This window comes from Anomaloglossus baeobatrachus, chromosome 7 (assembly GCF_048569485.1).
Source record: "Anomaloglossus baeobatrachus isolate aAnoBae1 chromosome 7, aAnoBae1.hap1, whole genome shotgun sequence".
In the NCBI taxonomy this organism is placed as follows: Eukaryota; Metazoa; Chordata; class Amphibia; order Anura; family Aromobatidae; genus Anomaloglossus; species Anomaloglossus baeobatrachus.
The window spans coordinates 35,316,987-35,336,381 of record NC_134359.1 but is presented as its reverse complement, the minus strand read 5'-3'; the positions used below and the strand labels follow the sequence as shown (position 1 = coordinate 35,336,381).

The window sequence follows — 19,395 nt, the reverse complement described above, 5'->3', positions numbered from 1 at the left end:
CCGCCGGCATGTCTGGGCGCTCGGCTGATCCGCCGGCATGTCTGGGCGCTCGGCTGATCCGCCGGCATGTCTGGGCGCTCGGCTGATCCGCCGGCATGTCTGGGCGCTCGGCTGATCCGCCGGCATGTCTGGGCGCTCGGCTGATCCGCCGGCATGTCTGGGCGCTCGGCTGATCCGCCGGCATGTCTGGGCGCTCGGCTGATCCGCCGGCATGTCTGGGCGCTCGGCTGATCCGCCGGCATGTCTGGGCGCTCGGCTGATCCGCCGGCATGTCTGGGCGCTCGGCTGATCCGCCGGCATGTCTGGGCGCTCGGCTGATCCGCCGGCATGTCTGGGCGCTCGGCTGATCCGCCGGCATGTCTGGGCGCTCGGCTGATCCGCCGGCATGTCTGGGCGCTCGGCTGATCCGCCGGCATGTCTGGGCGCTCGGCTGATCCGCCGGCATGTCTGGGCGCTCGGCTGATCCGCCGGCATGTCTGGGCGCTCGGCTGATCCGCCGGCATGTCTGGGCGCTCGGCTGATCCGCCGGCATGTCTGGGCGCTCGGCTGATCCGCCGGCATGTCTGGGCGCTCGGCTGATCCGCCGGCATGTCTGGGCGCTCGGCTGATCCGCCGGCATGTCTGGGCGCTCGGCTGATCCGCCGGCATGTCTGGGCGCTCGGCTGATCCGCCGGCATGTCTGGGCGCTCGGCTGATCCGCCGGCATGTCTGGGCGCTCGGCTGATCCGCCGGCATGTCTGGGCGCTCGGCTGATCCGCCGGCATGTCTGGGCGCTCGGCTGATCCGCCGGCATGTCTGGGCGCTCGGCTGATCCGCCGGCATGTCTGGGCGCTCGGCTGATCCGCCGGCATGTCTGGGCGCTCGGCTGATCCGCCGGCATGTCTGGGCGCTCGGCTGATCCGCCGGCATGTCTGGGCGCTCGGCTGATCCGCCGGCATGTCTGGGCGCTCGGCTGATCCGCCGGCATGTCTGGGCGCTCGGCTGATCCGCCGGCATGTCTGGGCGCTCGGCTGATCCGCCGGCATGTCTGGGCGCTCGGCTGATCCGCCGGCATGTCTGGGCGCTCGGCTGATCCGCCGGCATGTCTGGGCGCTCGGCTGATCCGCCGGCATGTCTGGGCGCTCGGCTGATCCGCCGGCATGTCTGGGCGCTCGGCTGATCCGCCGGCATGTCTGGGCGCTCGGCTGATCCGCCGGCATGTCTGGGCGCTCGGCTGATCCGCCGGCATGTCTGGGCGCTCGGCTGATCCGCCGGCATGTCTGGGCGCTCGGCTGATCCGCCGGCATGTCTGGGCGCTCGGCTGATCCGCCGGCATGTCTGGGCGCTCGGCTGATCCGCCGGCATGTCTGGGCGCTCGGCTGATCCGCCGGCATGTCTGGGCGCTCGGCTGATCCGCCGGCATGTCTGGGCGCTCGGCTGATCCGCCGGCATGTCTGGGCGCTCGGCTGATCCGCCGGCATGTCTGGGCGCTCGGCTGATCCGCCGGCATGTCTGGGCGCTCGGCTGATCCGCCGGCATGTCTGGGCGCTCGGCTGATCCGCCGGCATGTCTGGGCGCTCGGCTGATCCGCCGGCATGTCTGGGCGCTCGGCTGATCCGCCGGCATGTCTGGGCGCTCGGCTGATCCGCCGGCATGTCTGGGCGCTCGGCTGATCCGCCGGCATGTCTGGGCGCTCGGCTGATCCGCCGGCATGTCTGGGCGCTCGGCTGATCCGCCGGCATGTCTGGGCGCTCGGCTGATCCGCCGGCATGTCTGGGCGCTCGGCTGATCCGCCGGCATGTCTGGGCGCTCGGCTGATCCGCCGGCATGTCTGGGCGCTCGGCTGATCCGCCGGCATGTCTGGGCGCTCGGCTGATCCGCCGGCATGTCTGGGCGCTCGGCTGATCCGCCGGCATGTCTGGGCGCTCGGCTGATCCGCCGGCATGTCTGGGCGCTCGGCTGATCCGCCGGCATGTCTGGGCGCTCGGCTGATCCGCCGGCATGTCTGGGCGCTCGGCTGATCCGCCGGCATGTCTGGGCGCTCGGCTGATCCGCCGGCATGTCTGGGCGCTCGGCTGATCCGCCGGCATGTCTGGGCGCTCGGCTGATCCGCCGGCATGTCTGGGCGCTCGGCTGATCCGCCGGCATGTCTGGGCGCTCGGCTGATCCGCCGGCATGTCTGGGCGCTCGGCTGATCCGCCGGCATGTCTGGGCGCCCGGCTGATCCGCCGGCATGTCTGGGCGCCCAGCTGGGCGCTCGGCTGATCCGCCGGCATGTCTGGGCGCCCAGCTGGGCGCTCGGCTGATCCGCCGGCATGTCTGGGCGCCCAGCTGGGCGCTCGGCTGATCCGCCGGCATGTCTGGGCGCCCAGCTGGGCGCTCGGCTGATCCGCCGGCATGTCTGGGCGCCCAGCTGGGCGCTCGGCTGATCCGCCGGCATGTCTGGGCGCCCAGCTGGGCGCTCGGCTGATCCGCCGGCATGTCTGGGCGCCCAGCTGGGCGCTCGGCCGCCGGCATGTCAGGGCGCCCAGCTGAGCGCTCGGCCGCCGGCATGTCAGGGCGCCCAGCTGAGCGCTCGGCCGCCGGCATGTCAGGGCGCCCAGCTGAGCGCTCGGCCGCCGGCTATTAAGAGCGATCAGCTGATCGTTCACAATGGTCGGCTGCCGGTAAACTGTAAGAAGAAAAGAAAAAAAAAAAAAAAGCTTTCCGTTATTTTGTACAATCCGTAGCATTGCGTTGTGCCACTATATGCAACGCATCCGTTGCATGCGTCACACAACGCAATGCTACGGATCCCGTCCAACGCAAGTGTGAAACTAGCCTAAGCTAAAGCCAGTGCTATTCTGGCACTATCAGGCTGATTCTATACATGCCTTTAGTGGTCAGCTCAGATGTATAGATTTTCAAACCCAAGAAAGTTTATAAATTCAGCAGCTTCTTGAGTGACAGTTGCATCTGAGCAGATAATCTCTGGGTGGGTATTCATATGGATTCCCGCCCCCCTCCTGCCTGTTCCTCCCTCTAAGGCAAGTATTATACAAACGATTCACTTTTTTGAAGGACCTGTGGTGAGGTTCCTCTAAGAAAATCCTGGTGATTGGTGCGCTTTAAAGTTTTCTACTTTCATAGTCTAAAGATTTTTATATCGAAATACAGATAAATGAACCACTTTTGGATCAGTTTCTAAGTCTGTTTCTTAGTGCAGATTGTGGTTCCTAGGCAGCTCTGGCTTGGTAGACCAGTAGTTAAAACTAGTGATGAGCGAGCACTACCAGACTTGTGACAAGCTGCTGGGTGCTCAGATGGGCGCATCCAAGTATAATGGAAGTCAATGGTGAACTCAAGCAGTTTCCTGGAGAAATGCTCAAGTTCCCCACTGACTTCCATTATACTAGGGTGCTAGACTCATGCCATCCGACAGCTTGTTACGAACATGTGTCGTTCTAACTCATTACTAGCTACAAGTACCGAGAGCATGGTAGCAGTCACTCATCACTAGTTACGAGTACTGAGCACCCGAGCATGGTAGTGCCCCGCTCATCACTAGTTACGAGTACAGAGCACCCGAGCATGGTAGTGCCCGCTCATCACTAGTTACGAGTACAGAGCACCCGAGCATGGTAGTGCCCGCTCATCACTAGTTACGAGTACTGAGCACCCGAGCATGGTAGTGCCCGCTCATCACTAGTTACGAGTACTGAGCACCCGAGCATGGTAGTGCCCGCTCATCACTAGTTACGAGTACTGAGCACCCGAGCATGGTAGTGCCCGCTCATTACTAGTTACTAGTACTGAGCACCTGAGCATGGTAGTGCCCGCTCATTACTAGTTACGAGTACTGAGCACCTGAGCATGGTAGTGCCCGCTCATTACTAGTTACGAGTACTGAGCACCCGAGCATGGTAGTGCCCGCTCATTACTAGTTACGAGTACTGAGCACCCGAGCATGGTAGTGCTCACTCATCCCTAAATACGAGTACTGAGCACCTGAGCATGGTAGTGGTCGCTCATCACTAGTACTGAGCACCCGAGCATGGTAGTGGTCGCTCATCACTAGTTACGAGTACTGAGCACCCGAGCATGGTAGTGCCCGCTCATCACTAGTTACGAGTACTGAGCACCAGAGCATGGTAGTGCTCGCTCATCATTAGTTACGAGTACTGAGCACCCGAGCATGGTAGTGCCCGCTCATCACTAGTTTTAACCTCCTATATTTTCCAGCGTAGCAATCCACCCACTATTTGAAGTGCCTCACTGATCACATGCAACTAATATACTGTGCATGACGTCAGTAGTGATGGAATATAAGTGGGAAGTGTTCCAGCAAGAGAGAAAATAAATAATGAGGTGGATACACGAGTGCTCAGGCATGTCACCCAAAAAAAAAAAAAAAATGGGGAATGAGCATCACATAACCACCTTTACTAACAGTGCAATAGATCAATGTTTCTACAGCTATTTGCCACAAACACATGACAGTCCTAGGAAAACGCCTTTGTGTGTGGATGATAAATGCCAAATCCGGTATTCCTGACATAGTCCAATGTACAATATAGCGTATATCTGCAGCTGGCTATAGAGGCTACAATATTTCCGTTTAACAAACTCCAGCCACTCACTTGGCGATGGAGAGGTAGGCGTCTGTCTTCTCCGTGTGCGAGGTGGAGGCGTCCTCCAGAGTTTCTAATAAAGGCAGCAACTGCGACTCATCTAAAGCGGCAGACATTTTTTCCTGAAAGTTAAAACACAGATTAAGAAGCAAATAGAAGAAAAAAAGCAAAAAAACAATAGGAACATATTTAAGTTCACCCCAAAGAGCATCAGCTTTGACGATGAGTCGTGCACCATCATCTGATCGCAGACGCTGGTCAATGATGGCATGGACGTCCATGTACTTTCACAGCCACATGGAGGACATACAGTGATCTGTGCTCAGGGACTGGATGGATGCAGCACTGTTCACATTTAGGACAGGATCTGCCACAAATGTCCAATATCTGCAGGTCCCAGCCTTTGTACCCACATCAGCAAGGATGGGGTCAGGAATAGAGGTGGCAGCGCTCTTCAGTCACTCATATGAGAGTAACAAACATTGCCATGCAAGGGAACTCAGTTTTTGGAACTCCTATAGCAAAGGAGAAAAGTGCATGTGGCTCCCTTCTCAAGATCGAGGTGAGCACATCGCTGTACTGACTTCTACAAAGGGATATTTCCAAGCATTAAAAGGGAACCTGCCAGTTTACTGATGGCGGCTGAACCACGGAAAGCTAGGATTTACACTGAAACCTTGTGGCGTCAGAGCAAAAAGAAAAGTGAGCCATGAATGCCAAAAAGTAAGGTGGTGGAAAAAGCTCAGCTGCAGGGAGAAAATGAACATTCTCCGCAAGCAGAGAGTTCCGCTTCCATCTCTAATACTGAGCGGCTGTCAGTGCCGGGGCGCAGTTACAGCGGTCGCTCCCTATACACAGGCTGGTGACTAAACCCGTGCAGGCCCCTTAACTCAAAGCCAAATTGCTGCTGTGAGGAATAAAGTTAATTTCCTCCTGGCAGTAGGGCAGTGTCAGAACGCTACTAACCTCATATCTGCTGGTTAAAGAAGGGAATTTTGTTACTTACCGTAAATTCCTTTTCTTCTAGCTCCTATTGGGAGACCCAGACGATTGGGTGTATAGCACTGCCTCCGGAGGCCACACAAAGCATTACACTAAAAAGTGTAAGGCCCCTCCCCTTCTGGCTATACACCCGCCCGTGGGATCACGGGCTGCTCAGTTTTAGTGCTAAAGCAAGAAGGAGGAAAGCCAATAACTGGTTTAAACAAATTCACTCCGAAGTAACATCGGAGAACTGAAAACCGTTCAACATGAACAACATGTGTACCCGAAAAAAAACAACAATCCCGAAGGACAACAGGGCGGGTGCTGGGTCTCCCAATAGGAGCTAGAAGAAAAGGAATTTACGGTAAGTAACAAAATTCCCTTCTTCGGCGCTCCATTGGGAGACCCAGACGATTGGGACGTCCAAAAGCAGTCCCTGGGTGGGTAAAGAAATACCTCATGTTAGAGCTGCAAAGACAGCCTTCCCCTACGGGGAGGTAACTGCCGCCTGCAGGACTCTTCTACCTAGGCTGGCGTCCGCCGAAGCATAGGTATGCACCTGATAATGTTTGGTGAAAGTGTGCAGACTCGACCAGGTAGCTGCCTGGCACACCTGTTGAGCCGTAGCCTGGTGTCGTAATGCCCAGGACGCACCCACGGCTCTGGTAGAGTGGGCCTTCAGCCCTGATGGAACCGGAAGCCCAGCAGAACGGTAGGCTTCAAGAATTGGTTCTTTGATCCATCGAGCCAGGGTGGCTTTGGAAGCCTGCGACACTTTGCGCTTCCCAGCGACAAGGACAAAGAGTGCATCCGAGCGGCGCAGGGGCGCCGTGCGGGAAATGTAGATTCTGAGTTCTCTCACCAGATCTAACAAATGTAAATCCTTTTCATACCGAAGAACTGGATGAGGACAAAAGGAAGGCAAGGAGATATCCTGATTAAGATGAAAAGAGGATACCACCTTAGGGAGAAACTCCTGAATGGGGCGCAGCACTACCTTGTCCTGGTGGAACACCAGGAAGGGAGCCTTGGATGACAGCGCTGCTAGCTCAGACACTCTCCGAAGAGACGTGACCGCCACTAGAAAGGCCACTTTCTGTGAGAGACGAGAAAGTGAAACATCCCTCAGAGGCTCGAAGGGCGGCTTCTGGAGAGCAACTAGCACCCTGTTTAGATCCCATGGATCTAACGGCCGCCTGTACGGAGGGACGATATGACAAACCCCCTGCAGGAACGTGCGCACCTGAGAAAGTCGTGCTAGACGCTTCTGAAAAAACACGGATAGTGCCGAGACTTGCCCTTTAAGGGAGCCGAGCGATAAGCCCTTTTCCAACCCAGATTGCAGGAAGGAAAGAAAAGTAGGTAACGCGAATGGCCAGGGGGATACTCCTTGTGCAGAGCACCAGGATAAGAAAATCCTCCACGTTCTGTGGTAGATCTTAGCAGAAGTGGACTTCCTAGCCTGTCTCATGGTGGCAACGACTCCTTGGGATAATCCTGAAGACGCTAGGATCCAGGACTCAATGGCCACACAGTCAGGTTCAGGGCCGCAGAATTCCGATGGAAAAACGGCCCTTGGGACAGTAAGTCTGGTCGGTCTGGTAGTGTCCACGGTTGGCCGACCGTGAGATGCCACAGATCCGGGTACCACGACCTCCTCGGCCAGTCTGGGGCGACGAGTATGACGCGGGCTGCAATCGGATCTGATCTTGCGTAGCACTCTGGGCAAGAGTGCCAGAGGTGGGAACACATAAGGGAGCCGGAACTGCGACCAATCTTGCACTAAGGCGTCTGCCGCCAGAGCTCTGTGATCGCGAGACCGCGCCATGAACGTCGGGACCTTGTTGTTGTGCCGCGACGCCATTAGGTCGACGTCCGGCACCCCCCAGCGGCGACAGATTTCCTGAAACACGTCCGGGTGAAGGGACCATTCCCCTGCGTCCATACCCTGGCGACTGAGGAAGTCTGCTTCCCAGTTTTCTACGCCCGGGATGTGAACCGCTGATATGGTGGATGCTCTGTCCTCCACCCACAACAGAATCCGCCGGACTTCCTGGAAGGCTTGCCGACTGCGTGTCCCTCCTTGGTGGTTGATGTATGCCACCGCTGTGGAGTTGTCCGACTGAATTCGGATCTGCTTTCCTTCCAGCCACTGCTGGAAGGCTAGTAAGGCAAGATACACTGCCCTGATTTCCAGAACATTGATCTGAAGGGTGGACTCCTGCTGAGTCCACGTCCCCTTGAGCCCTGTGGTGGAGAAAAACTGCTCCCCACCCTGACAGACTCGCGTCTGTCGTGACCACTGCCCAGGATGGGGGTAGGAATGATCTTCCCTGTGATAATGAGGTGGGAAGAAGCCACCATTGCAGAGAGTCCTTGGCCGTCTGGGAAAGGGAGACTGTCCTGTCCAGGGAAGTTGACTTCCCGTCCCATTGGCGGAGAATGTCCCATTGAAGTGGGCGCAGATGAAACTGTGCAAACGGGACTGCCTCCATTGCTGCCACCATCTTCCCTAGGAAGTGCATGAGGCGCCTTAAGGAGTGCGACTGACCATGAAGGAGAGACTGTACCCCTGTCTGTAGTGACCGCTGCTTGTCCAGCGGAAGCTTCACTATCGCTGAGAGAGTATGAAACTCCATGCCAAGATACGTTAGTGATTGAGTCGGTGACAGATTTGACTTTGAAAAGTTGATGATCCACCCGAAAGTCTGGAGAGTCTCCAGCGCAACATTCAGGCTGTGTTGGCATGCCTCTTGAGAGGGTGCTTTGACAAGTAGATCGTCCAAGTAAGGGATCACCGAGTGTCCCTGGGAGTGCAAGACTGCTACCACTGCCGCCATGACCTTGGTGAAAACCCGTGGGGCTGTCGCCAGACCAAATGGCAGAGCTACGAACTGGAGATGTTCGTCTCTTATCACAAAACGTAGAAAACGTTGGTGCTCTGTAGCAATCGGCACGTGGAGATAAGCATCTTTGATGTCTATTGATGCAAGGAAATCTCCTTGAGACATTGAGGCAATGACGGAGCGGAGGGATTCCATCCGGAACCGCCTGGCGTTCACATGCTTGTTGAGCAGCTTTAGGTCCAGAACAGGACGGAACGAGCCGTCCTTTTTTGGAACCACGAAGAGATTGGAGTAAAAACCTTGCCCTTGTTCCTGAAGAGGAACAGGGATCACCACTCCTTCTGCTCTTAGTGAGCCCACCGCCTGCAGAAGAGCATCTGCTCGGTCGGGATGTGGGAAGTTCTGAAGAACCGAGGCGGAGGACGAGAACTGAACTCTATCCTGTACCCGTGAGACAAAATGTCTGTTACCCACCGGTCCTTGACCTGTGGCAGCCAAATGTCGCAAAAGCGGGAGAGCCTGCCACCGACCGAGGATGCGGAGGGAGGAGGCCGAAAGTCATGAGGCAGCCGCCTTGGAAGCGGTTCCTCCGGTTGCTTTCTTGGGGCGTGAGTGAGCCCGCCAGGAATCTGAGCCCCTTTGCTCCTTCTGAGTCCCTTTGGACGAGGAGAATTGGCCTTGCCGGAGCCTCGAAAGGACCGAAACCTCGACTGCCACCTCCTTTGTTGAGGTTTGCTTGATCTGGGCTGGGGTAAGGAGGAGTCTTTACCCTTGGACTGTTTAATGATTTCAGCCAATTGCTCACCAAACAGTCTGTCTACAGATAGTGGCAAGCTGGTTAAACATTTTTTGGAAGCAGAATCCGCTTTCCATTCTTTTAACCACAAGGCTCTGCGCAAAACCACCGAGTTGGCAGACGCCATTGAGGTACGGCTCGTAGAGTCCAGGACAGCGTTGATAGCATAGGTCGCAAACGCAGACATTTGCGTAGTTAAGGACGCCACTTGCGGCACTGCTGGACGTATGATAGAGTCCACCTGTGCCAGACCAGCTGAAATAGCTTGGAGTGCCCACACGGCCGCGAATGCTGGAGCAAACGACGCGCCGATAGCTTCATAGACAGATTTCAACCAAAGGTCCATCTGTCTGTCATTGGCATCTTTAAGTGAAGCCCCATCCTCCACTGCAACTATGGATCTAGCCGCAAGCCTGGAGATTGGGGGATCCACCTTTGGACACTGGGTCCAGCGTTTGACCACGTCAGGGGGAAAGGGATAACGTGTATCCTTAAGACGTTTGGAGAAACGCTTGTCTGGATAAGCATGGTGTTTCTGGACTGATTCTCTGAAGTCAGCGTGGTCCAGAAAAGTACTCAGTTTACGCTTGGGATACCTGAAATGGAACTTCTCCTGCTGTGCAGCTGCCTCTTCTGCTGAAGGGGCTGGGGGAGAAATATCCAACAGTCTATTGATGGCCGCTATAAGGTCATTTACCATGGCGTCACCATCAGGAGTATCCAGATTGAGAGCGGTCTCAGGATTAGACTCCTGATCACCCTCCTCTGTCTCATCATGCAGAGACTCTTCTCGCTGAGACCCTGATCCGCGTGATGACGTGGAGGGTCTCTCCCAGCGAGCTCGCTTAGGCTGCCTGGGACTGTCATCTGAGTCAGAGCCTTCAGCCTGAGATGCCTGGGACCCCCTTGAAGCACGGATTAACTCCAACTGAGGGGGACCGGGGAACATTGACGCAGCAGTGTCCATGGTCTGAGTAACTGGCCTGGCCTGCAAGGTCTCTAGGATTTTTGTCATAGTGACAGACATCTTGTCAGCAAAAACTGCAAACTCTGTCCCCGTCACCGGGACAGGGTTCACAGGCGTCTCTGCCTGGGCCACTACCACCATAGACTCCGGCTGACGAAGTGGCACAGGGACCGAACATTGCACACAATGGGGGTCATTGGAACCTGCCGGTAGATCAGCCCCACAAGCGGCACAAGTAGCGTATACAGCCTGTGTCTTGGCACCCTTGCGTTTTGCGGATGACATGTTGTCGTCTCCTCAGAGCAATATAGGGTATACAGCCAAGAAGCGACCTTACAGTGCAATATATATATATATATATATATATATATATATATATATATATATATATATATATATATATTATAGAGAAAAAAATACACCAATATAACACTGTGGCACTAGTGGGGCCAGCACTAATGTGCTGCTTACCGCCCGCTTAACGCGGGTGTGTGGTCGCCAGAAATCCCTTGTCTGGGTCTCCCAGAGCCTGTGTCCGTTCTCCAGCCAGACTGCATGTAGGAATGGCTGCCGGCGTCCTGTGGAGAGGGGCGGGCCCTGGGCGTGTGCAGACAAAGTGCGGGAAACCTGCGCCCCACTGTGCTCAGTGAGAGGGCTGGAGTATGTAAATAAGACTCCAGCCCTCGGCGCTGACTATCGTACAGCGTCTCTCCCTTGCCCTGATTGACAGGGTGGGGGCGGGAACGAAGCGGAGCTAGGCCGCAAAAGCCGGGGACTAGATTTATAAGCGCCGCCGTCGTAAAAGCACGGTCGGCGCTAAGTCCCCGGCGCACCACAAGTCTCAGCCGCGCCGCCGCTCCAGGGGCGGCCGGCGCGGCAGTCCCCAACACATAAAGTCCCTCAGAGAAACTGCAGTGACTGTAACCCCAGCGCACAGCGCTACTGTCCCCGGCGCACTAGCACACCCAGCAAGTCTGGAGTGTGCGCGGCCTGTCCATACGGGGACACAGAGTACCTGAATGTTGCAGGGCCTTGTCCCTGAACGGTACCCAGCTCCGTATCCAGCAGGTTCTACGGGTCTGTGGATGGAGCCCGGCCTCAGGGCTTGGGGGCCGGTAAGATCCCACTTCCTCAGAGCCCCTCAGGGGGATGGGGAAGGAAAGCAGCATGTGGGCTCCAGCCTCCGTACCCACAATGGGTACCTCAACCTTAACAAACACCGCCAATAGGAATGGGGTGAGAAGGGAGCATGCTGGGGGCCCTAGTATGGGCCCTCTTTTCTTCCATCCGATATAGTCAGCAGCTGCTGCTGACTAAACAGTGGAGCTATGCGTGGATGTCTGACCTCCTTCGCACAAAGCTTGAAAACTGAGCAGCCCGTGATCCCACGGGGGGTGTATAGCCAGAAGGGGAGGGGCCTTACACTTTTTAGTGTAATGCTTTGTGTGGCCTCCGGAGGCAGTGCTATACACCCAATCGTCTGGGTCTCCCAATGGAGCGCCGAAGAAAGTGTTATTTTACATGACAGGTTCTCTTTAAAAGTCACATGATCTCATATAGCCTCAATTGCGAAGGAGGGTGCTGGGCGGGCTGGAGCCTGCACCACTTAAGTGCCGGGGTCCAGTTTGCTGAGGTTTCCAGATGTTTGATGTGCACCCTGCACCATGGAGCAGATCCCCGAGCTGACCCCACTTCTACACAGCACAATGCCACCTAAACGCTGTGATCAGACCTAGAACTGATCCCAACTGTGTAACCTCTAAGGGTACGTGCACACCAAGTCCCAAATTCATTCCGTTTTCTGTCGTAATTTGCTTCTTTTTAGTGGCCACTTCTTATTCCTTTTAAATTTTTATTTTTACTCGACAATATTGCTCATCGAGATTATTTAGACAGATTGACGAAATGTGACATTCAGTCAGGTTTCCGCCGCCAGTAAGAGGTGCCCTTAGGGTCTGTGCCCACAATCAGGACTCACGGCGTCCTGGACGCAGCAGGTCCTGACCTGGAGGGCCGGGAGTCTCCTCCGCAGGAGACCGCAGTTACTTGTACCCATGATCAGGGTTCAGTGCGCTGCGGTCTCTCGTTTGTGTTCTCCCTACGGATGACATGTGAATCCGCAGCAAAGAACTGACTGCTGCGGCTTGGAAAGTTGCACCGCAGGCCAGTGTTTGCTGTGGAAAAAGCAAGCACAGTGGGCACGGGATTTCTAGAAATCCGTCTACTATGCAACACAGCGTTTTGGACGCAGCGAAGACATGCTACATATCCAAAATGCTGCAAACACTGATCGTGGGCACACAGCCTTAGGCCTCTGCCACATTCACGTGAAAATCACGCACGTGCCGAGAGACACGTATTTCCCCTGCGTGTTGCGTGCAGGTAAGTACGTGTCTCTGGTACGTGCGGGACACGTGTGTTCTACGTGTGCTATCCGCGATAGCACACGTAGAACCGGTAATTAACACACTCACCTGGTCCTTCCTGCTGTCTGCGCTGCTGTCCGTGGTGCTGATCCTCGGTCTCCAGCCCTCCCGTCTCCCCGCTGCTGCTGCCGCCAGGCAGTGAAGTGAATATTCTATGAGATTAATGAGCGGCGGTCGGCAGCAAGTGACAGCAGCGGCAGAGACAGGAGGGTAGGAGAAGGTGAGTAAATGTTGGGGGTTTTTTTTCCACTGACACGTGTTTTCTCCGGGGCGTGTCACACGGGACCGCATCCACACTACACCCGTGTGGTACGGGTGCGGGCCGTGTGACACCCGTGCTGCGGGAGAAAACACTGACATGTCAGCGCTTTGAAAAACGCACACGTACAAACGCACACGGACACACGTTCCGTGTGGTTTTACGTGTGTGTGCCTGCTACAATAGGGTAGCATTGCTTAACGTGTCTCCGTGCCGCCGGTACGTGTAAAAAATGACAAACACGTGCCGGCGGCATGGATGTGTGTCGCAGGCCTTTAAGTGTTCCTGGGGCTCACACAGGGCAGTGATGTCACACAAGCCCCATCAGCGACAGCTCCCGTCTTCGGACCAAATGAACAATCAACTTTCTCTCCAAACGTTTGAAAACCTTCTGGAGAGAAAGTGGAGTCTCCTGATGGAAAATGCTCAAAGCTAAACAAAAAAAAACCAAAACACTGAAATCAAAAGGCTGCAAGGATGACAAAAAAGCGGTGTCAAGTAAAACAAAAAAGGAAACCAAAATCCTGTCAGCACCCAACATAAGATGCAGCTGTCATCCGTGACAGCAGCAAGGAGGATGAAGACTGAGCCGTCCCCACAGATCCCACCATCGGCACAACCACCATGACTGCGGGGATATTGGCCAGGGCTCACAGAAGACCCCAGGACCTGCCATGACCGGACCAATCACAGTACACTGCAATATTACAGCAAGAAAAAAAAAAAAATGAAATAAAGAGATATGTATTATTTATTTATAGCGCACCATTGATTCCATGCTGCTGTACATGAGAAGGGGTTACATACAGAATACATATATAAGTTACAATAGACAGACTAGTACAGAGGGAAGAGGGCCCTGCCCTTGCGGGCTTATATTCTATATATAATATATATATCATGAGAACCAAGAATATAGATATAGATAAGAGCTCTATTCTCGGAGCCTACTTAGGAAAAAATAAAAAAAAGAACAAGTTTTCATATAAAATTATTTATTTTTCTTTTTTAAGACTTCAAGTTCTGGGACAAAGTCTCATTTCACCCCCACCCTCCCCCCTCCAGAAGCTTAAATAGGAAAAAAAAATATTTTATATTTTTCCACTATTTGGGATAAATATTCTCCATATTTTATTAGATTATTAGATTTTTTCCTATTTAAGCTTCTGGAGGGGAGGGGGGGAGGTGAAATGAGATTTTGTCCCAGAACCTGAAGTCTTAAAAATGAAAAATAAATAATTATATATGAAAACTTGTTCTTTTTTTTTATTTTTTCTAAGTTGGTTCAGAGAATAGAGCTCTTATTGTCCCCCCCCAAAAAAAAATATATATTTTCTTGGTTCTCATGATATATAGTGTGTGTGTGTTATATAAATATATTATGCAGAATATTTATTCCAAATAGTGGACACTATATTTAAATTAAAAAAAAAAAAAAAAAAAACAAACAACAAAATTATATGGACCCCAAAGTGCTGACAAAAACTACGGTCCAGACGGCAGAAAACCGGGTTGTAGTTTTCAAAAGTCACAACTCTTGGAAATGGAGGCAGGAACAAAAACAAAACAGTGAAAAGTGGGCCCAGGGACTCAGAATCCAGGAGCTGGGCACGCTGAGCCTTCTAGTACCACTCATTCCCCCAGGACAGAGGATGTCCCGCTCACTGCTGCAGAACCTCTTTAGCCAGCCTGCCTGGTTCTAGCATGTGCACTCACAGAACCCAGGAGCTGGAAATGCTGAGCCTTGTAGTACCACTCATCCCCCCAGGACAGAGGATGTCCCGCTCACTGCTGCAGAACCTCTTTAGCCAGCCTGCCTGGTTCTAGCATGTGCACTCACAGAACCCAGGAGCTGGAAATGCTGAGCCTTGTAGTACCACTCATTCCCCCAGGACAGAGGATGTCCCGCTCACTGCTGCAGAACCTCTTTAGCCAGCCTGCCTGGTTCTAGCATGTGGACTCAGAACCCAGGAGCTGGAAATGCTGAGCCTTGTAGTACCACTCATCCCCCCAGGACAGAGGATGTCCCGCTCACTGCTGCAGAACCTCTTTAGCCAGCTTGCCTGGTTCTAGCATGTGGACTCACAGAACCCAGGAGCTGGGCATGCTGAGCCTTGTAGTACCACATACACACCCCTCAGGACAGAGGATGTCCCGCTCACTGCTGCTGACCCTCTGGCTCTAGCATGTGGACTCACAGAACCCAGGAGCTGGGCATGCTGGGACTTGTAGTTATACCCATCCCCCCAGGACAGAGGAAGTCTTCCCCTGCTTCATGCCCATGCTGCTGCAAAACCTCTTCAGCAGGCCTGCCGGCTCTAACATGTGGCGTAAGAGAGCCATATAAGACCAGGACCCCCGTGACTACAGCAGAGGGGTCTTCCGTGCCCCTCACAAGTCTGTCTCACCCGTCCTTACATGTAAGACGAGGAGGAGGCCTCACACTGCCGGGACCAGTCGCACGGCCGCCGCCGCTCCTCCGCTGTGCGCTCCGGATTTACCCGCGCTCTGCTGACACCTCCCCCTTCAGCTCCCGCCGACTAAAATGGCGCCAGATTGGATAGAATGCAGAGAAGGCGGCGCAGTGGAGCGCCGAGCGCATCGAGCATGCTACACATCAACAAGTAATCAACGCGCCGAGCGAATCGAGGACCTGGCGGGAGTGGCGCGCATGCGCGAGTCTGCAGAGTGGAGAGCAGAGCGGATCGATGCACTCCGACGTTGCACAAGAAACCAGGCAGGTTGGTTAGTAGAATGCAGAACTGATCGATGATAGTACTGACGTGTTGCTTAGTAACAGTGAAATTACAACACAAAATTAAAAAGTTGTGGAAATCTGGCAATCACAGAATGGACACATATTACTGATGTGCAAATGATAAAAAAAAAAATGGATATAAAATGTTCCAAACATCTCAATTTATTCAGTCGGGCCCTGAAGGAGAGAAGGTTACCCTTTTTTTTTAAAGACAAGACAAGAAGTATGTTGCTGAGAGGTATCCTGGGAAGAGGGAAGTCAGCATGGCCATGTGGCGCCCCTGAGTACATGAGGGTGCCACAGGGTACTGCATCCTTACCAAGGGTGCAGGGCCTACCCCCCATGGTTCCAGGTTCCTACGAAATCGGTGTCAGTACCATCAGCACCACAAATCCCAATCAACACCTCACATCATGACCTGTCAGACACACCAGTGGGTTGGTCTAGCTGGAAAAGGGCCACCCACCTAGGGGTCAGGCAGACTGATGGGAGGGAGGAAGCAGGAGAGCAGTGAGAGAGCCCTCAAAGAGAGAGCAGCTGGGGAGAGTGAGCTCCTGGGGAGCTAGACCGAGGTTGGGTCGCAGACGGTGGTCCGGGACCAGAGGAGTCGGGGATCGGTGGCAGTGACATTGGCATACCTCCCAACTTTTAAAGAAGGAAAAGAGGGACAAAGTTTGCGGCGCGCGTAGCGCGCCGCGGCAAATTTTTAGGCCACGCCCCCTAACCACACCCATTTCACAGTCACGCCCATATCCACTCCCCATCCACACCCATTCAGCACAAACACGCAGGCAGCCGGCGGGCCTCCAGCACGGACACGCAGGCAGCCGGCGGGCCTCCAGCACGGACACGCAGGCAGCCGGCGGGCCTCCAGCACGGACACGCAGGCAGCCGGCGGGCCTCCAGCACGGACACGCAGGCAGCCGGCGGGCCTCCAGCACGGACACGCAGGCAGCCGGCGGGCCTCCAGCACGGACACGCAGGCAGCCGGCGGGCCTCCAGCACGGACACGCAGGCAGCCGGCGGGCCTCCAGCACGGACACGCAGGCAGCCGGCGGGCCTCCAGCACGGACACGCAGGCAGCCGGCGGGCCTCCAGCACGGACACGCAGGCAGCCGGCGGGCCTCCAGCACGGACACGCAGGCAGCCGGCGGGCCTCCAGCACGGACACGCAGGCAGCCGGCGGGCCTCCAGCACGGACACGCAGGCAGCCGGCGGGCCTCCAGCACGGACACGCAGGCAGCCGGCGGGCCTCCAGCACGGACACGCAGGCAGCCGGCGGGCCTCCAGCACGGACACGCAGGCAGCCGGCGGGCCTCCAGCACGGACACGCAGGCAGCCGGCGGGCCTCCAGCACGGACACGCAGGCAGCCGGCGGGCCTCCAGCACGGACACGCAGGCAGCCGGCGGGCCTCCAGCACGGACACGCAGGCAGCCGGCGGGCCTCCAGCACGGACACGCAGGCAGCCGGCGGGCCTCCAGCACGGACACGCAGGCAGCCGGCGGGCCTCCAGCACGGACACGCAGGCAGCCGGCGGGCCTCCAGCACGGACACGCAGGCAGCCGGCGGGCCTCCAGCACGGACACGCAGGCAGCCGGCGGGCCTCCAGCACGGACACGCAGGCAGCCGGCGGGCCTCCAGCACGGACACGCAGGCAGCCGGCGGGCCTCCAGCACGGACACGCAGGCAGCCGGCGGGCCTCCAGCACGGACACGCAGGCAGCCGGCGGGCCTCCAGCACGGACACGCAGGCAGCCGGCGGGCCTCCAGCACGGACACGCAGGCAGCCGGCGGGCCTCCAGCACGGACACGCAGGCAGCCGGCGGGCCTCCAGCACGGACACGCAGGCAGCCGGCGGGCCTCCAGCACGGACACGCAGGCAGCCGGCGGGCCTCCAGCACGGACACGCAGGCAGCCGGCGGGCCTCCAGCACGGACACGCAGGCAGCCGGCGGGCCTCCAGCACGGACACGCAGGCAGCCGGCGGGCCTCCAGCACGGACACGCAGGCAGCCGGCGGGCCTCCAGCACGGACACGCAGGCAGCCACAGTGAGGCGGCCGGTCGCCCGCACAGTGAGGCGGCCGGTCGCCTTCACAGACAGGCGGCCGGCCGCCTTCACAGACAGGCGGCGGGCCGCCCGCACAGAGAGGCGGCCAGCCGCCCGCACAGAGAGGCGGCCGGCTGCCCGCACAATGAGGCGGCGGGCCGCCCGCACAGACAGGCGGCGGGGGGCGCCCGCACAGACAGGCGGCAGGGGGGCGCCCGCACAGACAGGCGGCAGGGGGGCGCCCGCACAGACAGGCGGCAGGGGGGCGCCCGCACAGACAGGCGGCAGGGGGGCGCCCGCACAGACAGGCGGCGGGGGGCGCCCGCACAGACAGGCGGCGGGTGGCGCCCGCACAGACAGGCGGCAGGGGGGCGCCCGCACAGACAGGTGGCGGGCCGACCGCACAGACAGGCGGCCGGCCGACCGCACAGACAGGCGGCCGGCCGACCGCACAGACAGGCTCCGGCCGGGGGTGAGGGGGGAGGGAGGGAAATCAGCGCTGGGGAGATTAGTTTACTGTACCAGCAGCAGCACAGGCAGCGCTCCTCTCTATGCCACGTCTACTAGGATGGTAGGAGGGAAAAGCAGGGAGGCGGAGAGAGAGTGGGTGGGCGGAGCCCGGGAGCCGGCCGTCCCGCCCGTGGCAACGGGACAAACAACGTAAAGCGTGAAAGTCCCGCTGTATCCGGGACGGTTGGGAGGTATGCAGCATGTTAGAATGTGTACATAAGATCCCGCTGGTGGTGGCCGCAGCTTATAGGCCCCAAATCTGGTGACAGGTTCCCTTTAAAGTGAACCTGTCAGGTGCAATATGCACTCAGAGCCAGGAGCAGTTCTGGGCACATATTGCTAATCCCTGCCTAACCGTCCCTGTATACACTAGCATAGATAAAGAGATCAAGAACAAATATTTTTAAAGATCTTATATCTTATGCTAATGAGCGCGGGGACTAGTCCGAAGGGCGTTACTTCACTTGGCTAGTCGGCTCGCATAGCATGTTAGCATGTTATTACGCCCCTGTGTGAGTACTAATACGCTATGTGAGCCGACTAGCCAAGTGAAGTAACGCCCTTGGGACTAGTCCCCGCGCTAATTAGCATAAGATATAAGCTCTTTAAAAATACTTTTTCTATAGATGCCTTTATCTATGCTAGTGTATACAGGGACGGTTAGGCAGGGATTAGCAATATACACCCAGAACTGCTCCTGGCTCTGAGTGCAGATTGCACCTGATAGGTTCCCTTTAAAGGGAAACTGTCACCAGAAATTTAGCAAAAAAAATAAAAGATTCCCCTCTGCAGCTCCTGGGCTGCATTCTGGAAAGGTTCCTGTTGTTATTGTGCCCACTTTGAGACCTAAAAAAATACTTTATGAAGTCTTACCTTTTTGTATGCAAATCTGTTTTTATGGTCACGGGGGCGGGCTGCCTGGCGTCCGTTATTCCCCCTCCTGCCGCTGTACGCCGTCCCCCATTGCTCATTTCCATACATGAGGACGCCTTCCTCATGTAACTGTCCTCCTGAAGTTTTGTGCATGCCCAGTGCCACTCTCGCGGGACTGAGCACTGTGCAAAGTGTGAACGCTTTTGAGGTGATTGCGCAGGCGCGAGATTATGGGCGGCGCTGTGATTGTCATCAGCAGCGTCATCCAAGTACCTGCCCATAATCTTGTGCCCGCGCTTCTCACTCTGCCTCCACCGTTATGCGCAAGCACTGGCCATAT

General features: G+C 56.3%; 1 protein-coding gene across 2 annotated transcripts in view; it reads right to left on the bottom strand.

Moving 5' to 3' along the window:
- The window catches only part of RIF1 (replication timing regulatory factor 1), a 234,742-nt gene extending 219,312 nt beyond the window's left edge, over positions 1 to 15,430 (bottom strand). For both annotated transcript variants that reach the window (XM_075317188.1, XM_075317189.1), the window contains exons 1-2: positions 15,286 to 15,430; positions 4,599 to 4,711 (exon numbers count right to left, since the gene is read on the bottom strand). In XM_075317188.1, coding sequence (XP_075173303.1) covers positions 4,599 to 4,705 — 107 coding nt within the window. In that variant the 5' untranslated portion in view covers positions 4,706 to 4,711; positions 15,286 to 15,430. The remainder of the gene's footprint in view (positions 1 to 4,598; positions 4,712 to 15,285) is intronic.
- Positions 15,431 to 19,395: the final 3,965 nt, after the last annotated feature.